Raw genomic sequence first — 12,798 nt, forward strand, 5'->3', positions numbered from 1 at the left:
GGGAGGTTGTTTTTTTTGTGTGTTTTTTTTTTTTTTTTTTTTTTTTTAGTGCCATTGGCTTAACTGGTGACTTGCATGCTGTTGCTCCTTTACTTCTTGGGCTGAGGAAGGAGTGCAGTTCATTCTTTCCTGGATTTCAAACTGTCTCAGGCATATGTAATATTAATGTTTTTATCAAGCTGGCCACTACTCTAAAAAGAGAAGTTTGTGGTGTTCATGGTCTTTAATAGGTAAGAATGAGAAAAAGGCCACAGCTTTGTTTTCATGTCTCAAATAGTCTTGCTGAGCTAGCAGATGCTTGCATTTTCAAATTCATAACCCACTTGAAGAACAAGTTGGTGATGCGTGGTTTTGAACGATTAAATAACGACTTCCAAAATGGTTTACGTTCTGTAGCATTTTAAACCAGTTGCGCTAAAAGAACATTTTTTTAAGAGAGAATACCACTTTATCTAAATACCAACAGATATGCCATTCAGGATTGATAACTTGTTAATTTTGGATAAAGCTTGTATTTAGAAATGCATCCTTATTACCAAGCTTACACTGCTCTAGGGAAGTAAAGACCTGTCTAAAAGTATTAGTTTTAATTGGTCTAAAACTATTGCAAAACTGAACACATGGAAACAGATGGTTCAGCTTCTTTTCAGTCTTTTTGAAGTTCAAGGGTTTTTTTTTTTTTAAGCAAAAGAAAATGACTTAATGACAGTGATGTTCCTTTGAAGGTGGTTAGAAGAGCTGGTGTCATGTAAACGATGAAATGTCTTCAAAGTTGCCTCAGCAAAAATGAGTCTTCTGATTATGCAGGAATGTGGTCAGTGAGTTCACAGCAGTGATGCAACTTTCTGTATTGGCTTGCTGATGCTTCTGTCTCATAAGTGTGAAATTTTTTATTGTGTTTTTAATTGTACAGCTTTTTCTGACATCTGAACTTCATCTTTACAGAGACACCTTAAAACCAATCCTAACCAAAACATTTTTAGCATATTTGTCTTAGCTTGTTATCTTGGCTGTAAGATGAAGGCAAGCATCAGTAATTATATTTGTGTTGGTCAGTGCAGTGGATCAAAAAGTACTTGTAATCTTTGAGTCTGCACGTACCCTTTAATTTTAGTTTCAGCAGAGAACGTTATCTTGTTGACTTCGTTTGCAAAGCTGGATGTTGGATTTCCAGTAGTTAAGGGCTCATTCTCATTTTAAGCTGAATTATTCCATTTTATTTCTGCAGCTTTTTTAGTAGCGTCAAATAGATGTAGATGAGGGTAAGTCAGCTCCTCTGTATACTGCTAATTAATCCCATTGCTCCACTCTTTCAGTTCAGGTATAGATTAATAGTTTCCTTTTGCTCTTTATCTACACAGGATGCTGTCTCTGCAGGTAGACACAGGTGCCTTTTTGTAATGAAGTTTTGCCCTATGTTTAGGGATATGTATTGTAGGTAATACAATGAGTGTAACTTGGAGTTACAATTATGTGTGGCCTTAGGAAAGAGCATGAGGAAAACACGCATGTTTGCTCGTGTTCTTGCTAATGTAATATGCTTGTCTATTATCAGAGAGTATCTGTGAAATGCTGTTGGTGTCTGTTGGCTTGCAAGGATGTCTGTCCTTCAGCAGAACGTGCTCAGAAAGCTGGAAGAGCCTGTTTGGCAAGGAAGGGCAGTTAAGCATTTCAGCTGCAGAAGTTCACTGAGCAAAGAAAAATGCTAAGTCTATTGACTCTTGTTTCGATAGCTGTAGTCCTGTCTTCCCTGTATGTGATCCTGTTTTCTGGGGCAGGAAGACTTTCATGGTTCTATGTCTAGCTTTGTCTGTTAGAGAAATTATATTGCATGCAGTTATTTGTCCTTATTATGGAAGCTTCACACTATGAAAATCCCTAGTGATGAATGAATTAACTACGCCAGTACTTGGGGTCATTTTTTTAGCATTCCATGTAAAAGAGAAGTGATAGGTAATTATAATGTACTTGTAACTGTTCTGAAATACTTTGTTGGGAGGATCTGATTGTTTTTTCATCTTATTTCAGCCTTCTAAATTTAAATCTTGATTTGAGCGTGACAACTTCTGTTCTGGTGAGATGTGCACTGATTAACACCTGTAATATCCTAAACTGCAAAAGGAAAGGTGAAATTTCAGACTTCAAAAATGAATCTTGTTAATTGTGCACAAGTGTTAGAAACTGCGTAGCTTTACAATTTAAGTGTAAGGAAAATGGCAAAGCATGCCCTTAAGAGACCAAAGCAAATCTGGTATGTGGAAACTAGGGTTAACATAGACATCTGTAAATCAAAGTCTGCGTTAGGGTGAACTCTGGCTTCATGATGGCTTCCACAGGGAATTTCTAGGTTTTCGCTGTTGCAGTCCATTGCATCAGAAAAAGATCTTGTTCCAGAACTGTGCTTGTTTCTCAAGTTTTAAAAAACACCTCCCCATTTCTCCGCCTCTCAAAAGCCCAACAGCTTAAGGTATGTGCTATTTTAGTATTTTTTCAGCAGATGGTATGTAACAGCTGACAGTTTTAGTTGGTGTGTTGTGTGGCTTTTTTGGGTTTGTTATTTTTTCTGGGGTTCTAGTCTTAAATATTGTTTTTGTGCTGTGATAGTGAGAGAAACACTGCGATGTTTTTTCTACAGATTGTGCATGTATCAGTCACGAGGTTTTTCCACTTTTCTGACTCAATAGCTTGCAACTGTGTGGGTTCTTATAAGTAGGAGAGCTACTGGCTGTCTTTTTACATCTGACTGAGCAGCGGTAGGTGACAGCTCTTCATTTATTTCCTAACTCTGCTTTAATCTTCACGCTGAAAATGTTTAATACTTTCTCTTACAGGCAGGATTTGGGATTGTAGCTTTATTTGTCACTGCTCTTGCTTAAGGTGTAACACAAGTAGCTTAGGTTGTGTTTTGGAGCGTCAATTTCTGTTAATGGCCTGATTTGGTGCTTTGATTGCATGAGATGCAGAATTTCCTTTGTTGCCCATGCCTGCCTTAAAAACCTCCAGACACTTACTTGGGATGACCAGGGTAGGTTTGATCCTGGTTTGGTACTGAATGGTGTGCTAGCACAGCATTTGACCAGTGACTCCGTGAATATTCGGGAATCTATTAATAAGTGGTTTTCCCTATGTAATGTAGATTTTCAGTACTCTATGCAGACAACTTGTACCAGAACCCTTTTGGGCAACAAATGATTTCTTAATGTCATTTCTGGGGCAGTAACATCATTGTTTTTCAGTAAGAAGTATGTGAATGTTTTTATATGCTACTTTTAAAATGCTTTGGAATATTTTGAAATCTTATACGGCTGTAATTCTGCTTAAATGGCAGAAGGCAGTCAAATTGTGTAGAAAATGTAGAGCACTCTTTTGGTTTTGATCAGTGGTGTAATTCTAAAGAAAAATAGTTTTGCTTGGTATCTGAAACGTGGTGATCTCCGTGTAGTTGTTACGGATTACTGACACCACCTTTAATTAGCCTTACTGCTGTGTCTTCTGCTGCCCTGTATTAAGCACACACCTCCATGGAAGTATGTCTGCAGCCATTTAAGGTTTTGAAAATTAATTTTTTAGTTTTGAGCGAAGTACACACACCTAACTCTTGCTGTAATTTACTGTGTTGAAATGCTGTTTTAGCAATATCAAGAGTTCTTTTCATATCTGGCAGCAGAAATAGAGGCTGGAATCGGAAGTATGTGAATAAGAAAGGTAGGCTCAGGCTTCACCTCTGAAAGGTATCCGAAAAAAAATCAGAGTAATAACCCCTTCTCATCAGTGCAGTAGCACTTTGCTTTCATTTTCACGCTTTCCAGGCCTCCTTGAGCCTCTCGTGCTGGGGAAACATGGGCTTATCTTGGTGTGTGAACCTGATTAACAGCAAACCTCCTATGAGTCCAAAGCATTATTAGCTTGAATGGCCTGAGGTATTGAGGCTGTGAAGTCTGCGTATGAAGTCTTCATGCGAAAGCAATTTCAAGGTCAGAATGAGAACTGTGACCATACTGGTGCTTTCAGGTTCCTGTGTTAGGCACTTTTACGGTTAGGGTTAGGAGCCTTGTAAGGGCTGAATGGAGGGGTGAAAGAGGCTGTTTGGAGACCTTTTGGAGGAAGTTCCTGCAAGAGCATTTGGGTTTCTGTATGTTTGGGGACTGCTTAACAGCGTTTACAGGATAAAGTTCCTAGGTATATCTTCCAATGGCAATAGAAAAGATGCTCTTATATGATATATCTAAGTACAGTGCGTTCATTGTGCCATAAGAATCTCAGAGGAACAGAGGGTGGGCACCTTCTCAATCTTCTTTTCAACTATCTTTTATTATGACATCCTAGTGGAATATTATTATTAGAGTTTTGAAGAGTAAAAAAAATTCAGTCACTGTAGGAATGAACTCCTAGTAATGGAAGCAAATACTTGAATTCCTTGACTTTCTAAAGATATTCTTGCTTTACAGTTCTTAAGAAGAATTATAACTGCCTGTATTGCTATATATGTAAATGCACACAGCCTTAATTTTATTTTTTAAGTCATCAAGGCTCAAATATTTGAAACCTGCTGTGTCACCTCTTAGTGAATGGAAATGTAGTGGAATGCATAGATTTCTCAGAAACCGTTGGAAGCCAAGGTTGGAAAGGCTCCTGTGCTGTATTTATGCCACTATTGTGACAGCTGAACAGTCTTCATGATTGTTCCTAAACTGTTCATGCTGGTGGGTGTTAGAGCTTAATGTCTGTGAATTAGTTTTTTTCAGTGTTTCATTTGAGAGATGATTTTTTTTTTTTTTCCCCCCCAGAGAAGTTTTCTTTTTCAAGGTTCAGTTGAAGTGAGTTGATTTAAAAACAAATAAACCCTTATCTCCTTAAAGCTGGTATTCTGGAAAATTTAAGATACCATAAACACCCTCTTTGCTAGGAGCATAAAACCCATGTGTTTTATGTTTGAACATAACTTTCTGCAAAGTCACAATGTGAAAAGTCATCCTTGAGAATATCCATGTGAAATATAAGTTGTTTAAAGGCTTGGCTCTTTAATATCTGTACAACCGTATAGTTAAGAACCTGTAGCAGTGGGAGCAGTACTGCCATGGAAGAATTAGTAGTGGAGTTTATATTTTCGTCTCTTCAAACTATTTCAAGTTTGGATTTGACTGAGTCTTCTCCATTAACTCCTAGAGTAGAAGGAGGTAAGCAAGTGTGCTTAATAAACTCATATGCTGCACTTAATGAAAAGAGAAATGTGAGGGCCTGTGTGTGGGCCTAGATGTCATGTAGTTAGCCTGATATTAGGGCTTTAACTCTAGGTGTGGAGATGATTGTTGACACGTTTATTTTGGCTGTCTATGCTACCCCTGGTGCCCAGCCAGTTAAACTGCGTATAAAAACAGCTCTTAAAAATTGCTGAAACCTCAAGTCAGCTGTTCTTAAGGTGGAAATGGCCAAAAAGTTTATTCCCTCTTGAGGGAAGTGAGGATTGGTTTGGAAATCTTGTATGAATTATTTGAGAATTACATTTCTCAAAGAAATGTATTACTTCTGTCAGTGCTTAGGAAGTACTGCTGGGTATATTAAAGGTGTGGTTTTTCTTCTCTTGGCTAAAAATAAGTATCTCTGGTAATAGAGATGCTGTATTGTGAAATGCTGCTTTTTATTTTATTTTTCAGTATAGAGAAGAAAATTTAAGACCTTACAAATAATCAGTCTTGGCTTTTAAAAAAAAAAGGAAGTGCATTGTTGGTTATTTGTGCTGTTTGACACATAGACAGTCCTTGGTGACATGCTTATACCTAATATTTTGGATAAAATGTCAACATTCACTTAAACTTGCAAAACGATTCTCTCAGCCCTCGCTTTTTATAAAGGCAAATACAACTTAGGCTTACCGAATTTCAGAATCTTTAAAGGAATAAGTACTTGATTTTCTTTTTTAATATTCAGCTTCTGGGTTTTTAAAGTGACGAGGCTGAGGCTCTGGTAGTTCAGAATTGGCTGATAGCTTGGAGGGCTTGAGCTTGAGAGAAATTTATTTTCCTTGTTTTCTGGATATTTGGTGGGTCAACCTTTGTCTGCCTGATTTGTCTTAAGCGGGTAGTAATAATTGAGACAGTGAAATTGTGAAACAAGAACGGTTTTCTGCCTATGCATCTAAGAGGGAGTTAGATGAGATATTAATAGCATGTTGATTAAATGGTTTTTGAAACTGCAAGCTGTAGTGAAAGTAGCATCCTAATATTTGCTACTTTAGTTGACCAGTTTTGGTCTGAGTACTGAAGTTCTAAGTGTGAAGCAGGGAATGGATAAGTCTCCTTTCTTATATTTGTAGGATGAGAATGATTAGGTGGAAGAACCTCTGGATGTTAGACTTAGTCTTTGTCAATTCTTGTGGTACAAGTCAAGAAAAGAGTGCATCTAAACTACAGCTATTGAGAAAGGACAGGAAAAAAGCCACTTCTGCTTAGTTGCAGGTGAGAACTTAATTCTAGCAAGAAGAGACAATGCTTTTGAAAGCGAAACTTGATATAATTTAAGGATATGTATTTCAGATGCCTAGTGAAACTTCTTTTGGCTTCCTTTAGGCCTGGGGGAGATAATACTAAGGCAAGTGGTGGGAACGATTGCTTTGCATCATTGGTATTTTTTTTGAAATCATCTGCTTTAGAGTCTGGCTGAGGGCTGAACTGTGTTCCTCTGTGTGACTTCTTTTCTTGAAAGAAAAGAATTAAATTTCTCAGTCTGATGGCAAAGCATAGGCAACTGTTATAAGTTGGAAGCTGTGTAGAACTTCCACATATTCACTGAATAAAAAATATGGTAGCTTTTCTGGTTTGCTAAAGGGTGTTTAAAGGAGCAAATAATTGCTTCTTAATAGAATTTCTGGTTTGCTTTGTGATTTCTTCCATTTGTGCTTCATATTTGGACTTCCATTGTGGGGGCTGCTTTTCTATCAGTGACACCTACTGTGTTTTGAAGGGCTAAACAATTTATCTTTCAGAAGAAAAAAGTGAAGCAGTCTAGTTACATTCTTCCAAGAAGTTTTAACAAATCTCATATCTAAACTTTTAAAGTCAGCGTTGCAAGAACTGAACATGTTTTACTGTTCCACCTCCCTTCAAGTAGATGACACATATGAAGGCTTTTCTGTTTTATCCTAGTGGCTGGAATAAGGTAATAGTGCATAATGGTTTGTTAAATGTGCTTTTTTTTACCCCCTACATTGCTTATTGATTTTACATTTTGAAGCTTTTGTTGGCTTCCTCTTCTGTAAAATTGACATTTGAACTCTTGATGACCCTGCTTTCCTTTTCTATTTTAGTGCAAAAGATGATATTGATATTGATGCACTTGCTGCTGAGATAGAAGGTGCAGGAGCTGCGAAGGAGCAAGAGCCCCAGAAACCCAAAGGCAAAAAGAAAAAAGAGAAGAAGAAACAGGATTTTAAGTAAATTTGGCTTTTTCTGTCTGTCTTATTTTATTCCGTTATACAAAAACTCAGTTACTCAAGTACCATAACTTCTTTTTTATTTTAGTGAAGATGATATCCTGAAGGAGCTGGAAGAACTCTCAATAGAGGCACAAGGAGGGAAAGTTGACAGGGAACCTTCTACAGGAAAGGTGAACACTGAGGGGCAGGTGGGCTGTTGAATAGGAAATAGTTGAAACATGAAACATCTCTTTCTGTCCCAGGAAAGTTCTAGTGTTGCAGTGTAGTTGGAGATCTTATGTGAAACATGCAGCTAGCATGTATTTATTAATTATGCTTGATTGTATTTTCATAGTTAAGCCAATTGTGAAAGATTTTACTGGAAGCCATGTTTTCATGCTGGTAACTATTCAGAGCCAATCAGAAAAAAATTTAATTGTGGGCTGAGGTGTAGTACACTCAGCAGAAATAGTTACTGCTTTCAAACTTTCTCTTCAATTAAAGAAGTTTTTCTTGACATCTCTCAATCCTACTTCTTAGCTCACAAGAGCAAGTAATGTCTAATGGCTGATTATCGAATTGTTTGATTACCAGGTTGAAAATGACAACGAAGAAAGCTTATCAAAACAAGATAAAAAAAGGAAAGGAAAGAGTAAAAAAGCCAATCTGGAAAATGACTATGACAGTGAGGAAGTGGAAGATAAAGATAAAAAATCTAAAAAAATGCAGAAAGGAAAACAGGATATGCTTTCTGGCAGTGATGATGATGATCATGAGACGCAGCTTAAGAAAAGCAAAGGGAAAACTCAGAAGTCAAGTAAAAAGCATGATTTGTCAGAAGATGATGAAGCTAACATTAAGAAAAGCAAAGAGCGTGGGGGAGCAGTGTCTACAGGTGAGAGTGGTGATGAATCAGATGATGTCTCCCAATCTAGAAAAGGACAAAAGAAAAACCAAAAACCAAAGTCCACTCCTGCTGCAGAAAGTGGGGACGATGAAGAAGAACCTTCCTTCAAAGTAAAAACCGTGGCTCAGAAGAAGGCAGAAAAAAAAGAACGTGAAAGGAAAAAACGTGAGGAAGAAAAAGCTAAACTGAGGAAGCAGAAAGAGAAGGAAGAATTAGAAGGTGGTAAAGAACCAGCAAAGGCAAAGGAAGCTCAAAAAAAATCTGAAGAGAAGGCTTCTCCTGAAGTCACAGCACCTCTTGGCGAGAAAGGAGAGATTCCTGCAGGAACAGAGGGTTTGTAACATGGTTTCTAAAACTGTAATTTAAGCCCTGTAGCTTTGAAAAGAAGGGCAAACAGTTGTCAGACAGTGAGGACAATTTGTTACTTAATTCTGAATTGGGAGCACTACACATTTGGTAGCCCTGTCTATTTTCTGTTGGCTTGCATGTGGCAGTTTTTTCTGGCTTGTCGTTTGTTCAGGTACATGGGAAAACAAGAGTCAGATGGTGAGTTCTCGTTACAGTATATGCCTACAGTTCTGTATTGCGAGCATACTTTCTCACTTCCTGATTGTTCTGTTACTTTAAGACTTTGGGCCCTGACTTTGTAGCTTAAGAGACAGGGTCTTTTTCATTATAAAGTGCTTATGTAGTAGCCAGTCAAAGTGTTCCTCATTTAGTGTTATTTACTGTATCTGAAACATTAACTGTATTTAGAGTAACTTTAAAATTTCTGGGATGTCTGAATGTATGCCTCTTTCTGTAGCTGATGACAATGAGGGGGACAAAAAGAAAAAAGACAAGAAAAAAAAGAAAGGTGAGAAAGAAGAAAAAGAGAAAGAGAAGAAAAAGGGTCCCAGTAAAGCCACAGTTAAAGCTATGCAAGAAGCCTTGGCTAAAATGAAGGAGGAAGAGGAAAGGGCAAAAAGAGAGGAGGAAGAACGTATAAGACGACTGGAGGAACTAGAAGCAAAGCGCAAAGAGGAGGTACCGTGTATCTTACTCTGAGGATAGAATAAGGGAGAGGGTGATCTTAACTTTACGCTTGCTGGTGCGGTTGGATTAGTCCTTAATATGTTTCTCATCAATAGAAAGTACGCTTGACTGGCTTTTGTGCAAAGCATGCTTTGAAATGTCTTCATGTTTTTCAACCTTTTTCTAGGAACGATTAGAGCAAGAGAGGAAAGAAAGAAAGAAACAGAAGGAAAAAGAGAGGAAGGAGCGTTTGAAGAAAGAGGGAAAACTTTTAACAAAAGCTCAACGAGAAGCCAGAGCCAGAGCAGAGGCTACTCTTAAACTACTCCAAGCTCAGGGTAAGCAGCAAAGTTTGGGGGAAAAAAAAAAACATTCATACCCTTTACTGCTCTGTTTGTTTTTTCTGTCTGGAGCTAGAAGGGCAAATACTGAGTAATTCCATGTAAAGTGGCCCTGTTGTCAGGGGAGGCAGTGTGTGGGGGGCTCCCCTCCCCCCCCACTTTTTAAAGTAGGTTTAAATGTCTGTATATTTTCATCTTACACTTTAAATATCCCATTTTTGAATACATTCCATATGCGGTTTAAAAATGTTAGTTATGGAACTTAGAAAACATAATTTCATTCCATTGTTTAGTCCAAAGGCCACGAGAAGCAGATGGCTGTGCTACAGGTGTTGTCGTGGGTTTTAGCGTAGTAGACTTCAAATTGATATGAGCTTGTTAAACTTGAGGGAGGGCCGTGTGTGTGTGTGTTTCATGAAGTCCTGTGTAAGTATGTGATAGGTTAAAACCTGGGGTCTTAGATTCAGATTGTTTGGGTGTCCCCACCCTGCCAAGTAATCTGATTTATGCTGAGAGCATTCAGAGTATCTCAATAACTATACTATGCTCAAGTTTTACAGCTTTTGAACAATTAGACTTCTTAAAGAATTAAATATGCATTGAACCTGCTTCCCACCTTCTTCATTCTTCCACCTCACAATTCTGGAAAATATGTTGTCATTTAAACCATGGCTTATGTTTAGAAATTAGTCACCTGGATTTATTTTATAACAATTGTTTTGTGGGTTTTTTTTTTTGCAGGTGTTGAAGTGCCATCCAAAGACTCTGTGCCAAAGAAGAGGCCAATATACGAAGACAAGAAGAAAAAGAAGCAGCAGCAGCTGGAAAACAAAGAAGGTGTGGTTTGCATATAAGGATACTTAATAGATCAGTCACATTGCAGGAAGTGTTTATGGAATAAATAAGCTAATCCTAAACTAACTGCACTTCAGAGTGCCTCTGAGGTTCTTTTGACAGCCCTGCCCCTACGCTCAAATGCTGATGCATTAGGATCCTGAGGTTGTTTTGAAGGATGCTCACTCCGTCAGTTGATTACAATCTGCATGACTGCTATTTTTTCCCTAACTTGAGTATTTTATGTAGAATTTCTGAATGTTGGAGAGGTACAGAGTGTAAAGGCCATTTATGAATGTGAGGTCGAATGCTTTATGTGCATATGTCGACTAAATACAATGTAGTGTAGGTAATAACAACCTGTAATTTAGCCAAAGTCGATGTCCCAGGATGATGACCCCAGGTTGAGTACTTTTATTTAAGTTGGAGTCAATTTGCTTGTTTGTTTTGTTGTATATAAAACCACTTTTCAGTTTCCAGGATGTAAGTAGTTCAGGGAGCTTGCAATTTTGAAAACTTAGCATTTATTGCACTGGTTAAACATAGATGGCATGTGTAAGAATCTTTTTAATTTTGTGCTTCCTGTCTTTCCTGTGGCTCTTCTGAAGACTACTCTTTGTTTAAAAAACCCTAAAACCTCCTTGCACTTTTTTGTTATTTAGCTTTTTTAATTTTACATGAGTTGTGTGGCTTCCTACCACTTGGAGTGTGTGCGTAAAGAATGGAGAATGGTGCTTATCTGGTTTTTTTTTTGTTTTTTTTTTTTTAATATGGAAGAGTAGAGCAAGAATCACAGAATCATCTGGTTGGAAGAGACCTTTAAGATGCTTGAGTCCAACAGTTCACTCTGCACTGTCAGGGTCCCTAAAACATGTCCCTCAGCCACATCTACAAGTTGCCTTCAGGGATGGGGACTCCACCACCTCCCTGGGCAACCTGTTCCAATGCTTCACAACCTTCTGTAAAGAAGTTCTTCCTGATACTAGTTTTACTTCATTTACTCTTGTCTGTTAAAGTGAGGGGGCTTTTAATATTCAAAAGCAATGGTAATCTTAGCCAATAACTGTCAAATCAAGGAAATCTATTTAACTGCTTAGAAGGCCAGTGTTTTTCAAATAAGCCACATGCACTAACTTTGTTATAGCTCAGTAAGTGGGAGTTCAGTTAGTTAGGTATTACATAAATTCAGATTTCATTTATTTGTAACAGCACGACTTAAAAATAGAGCTTAAATGTGAGGCTGTATGTTTAACTAGGTTAGTTTGCACTTTAGAAGAGTGTAGCAACCAATTTGCTTTCTTGCAATTTCAGAAAGTGTGGAGGTGACTTCCCCAGCTGAGGATGCTGTAGAACTGGAAACACCAGTTAAAGAAGAGACTCCTATTCTGGTAGAGCCAGGTTAGTAGTAATGCTAATGAACTTAGAATATATAAGACTGTGTGGTAGGTATCGTACCTTATTGGATGGGGGCTAAGTGGCCATCCTTTCTTGAGGGTAGTTGCTGGTTTTTCTTTTCCTAGGAGAGGAACTGCTGGAATTTTATGGAAAAAAGACATGAAGCTTCAAAATGAGTGTAAAGGTCCCTTTTTCTGGGTGAACTCCAGTGTTCAGTTAGGCAGCCATCTCAAATAAGCACACTCAGTGCCTTACGATTGGCTCCCTTGACTTTTCCTGTGCTTTATAAAAAGACTGTTTTGTCAGCAGATGGGTGGGGTTAGGGAGGAAATGTGCTGCTTCTAGTATTGGTACTGCAATATTCACAGTGATTGTATTCTCAATTCCAAATGTTTTGCTTTCACAAGTGCTGAATACAGTGGGTATCGGTTAGCTTGTGAAACTGAGTACTAGCCTAGGAAGTGATTGTTGCCCTCGTTTCTGCCTAAGCCCACTAACTGTATTGGCAAAATCACGTTGCGCTGGACTTCTTCCTCAGCAAGGGGATTGTTTCAATTTTTACCCTTATTCTTAAGTCAGACAAATACTGACAAAATTTCTAGCTTTTTGAAGACAAAGCTGAGTGTGTGCTCTAATTTTAGCTTGACTTACTTGAAGGAGCAGTTCCATTTCTGTAAAAGAGGAGGGCTCCCTGGCAGACCGTTGGGTTGCAGTTAATATTTTAGCAGTCTGAAACTTACCCTTCATTTCAAAGAGCTGAAATTTCAGGATGCCCCATGTGCTGCAACATGTATATGTAGTTTAATGTCTCTTTTGGAGAGGGTTAAAAGTTTGCATTTTGCCACTTGTGTGTTATTAAGAGCTGCAGTCGCTTCACATAGATGACTGAATTCCTG

At 38.1% G+C, this 12,798-nt stretch overlaps 1 protein-coding gene across 1 annotated transcript in view; it reads left to right on the forward strand.

Moving 5' to 3' along the window:
• Positions 1 to 12,798, forward strand: part of EIF5B (eukaryotic translation initiation factor 5B) — a 34,359-nt gene that overhangs the window by 4,918 nt on the left and 16,643 nt on the right. The window contains exons 2-8 of the mRNA XM_010138963.1: positions 7,304 to 7,429; positions 7,518 to 7,602; positions 8,006 to 8,651; positions 9,124 to 9,344; positions 9,520 to 9,670; positions 10,415 to 10,510; positions 11,819 to 11,905. Of these exons, the coding sequence (XP_010137265.1) occupies positions 7,304 to 7,429; positions 7,518 to 7,602; positions 8,006 to 8,651; positions 9,124 to 9,344; positions 9,520 to 9,670; positions 10,415 to 10,510; positions 11,819 to 11,905 (1,412 nt within the window). The remainder of the gene's footprint in view (positions 1 to 7,303; positions 7,430 to 7,517; positions 7,603 to 8,005; positions 8,652 to 9,123; positions 9,345 to 9,519; positions 9,671 to 10,414; positions 10,511 to 11,818; positions 11,906 to 12,798) is intronic.

Source organism: Buceros rhinoceros, unplaced genomic scaffold (genome assembly GCF_000710305.1).
Source record: "Buceros rhinoceros silvestris isolate BGI_N320 unplaced genomic scaffold, ASM71030v1 scaffold17586, whole genome shotgun sequence".
In the NCBI taxonomy this organism is placed as follows: Eukaryota; Metazoa; Chordata; class Aves; order Bucerotiformes; family Bucerotidae; genus Buceros; species Buceros rhinoceros.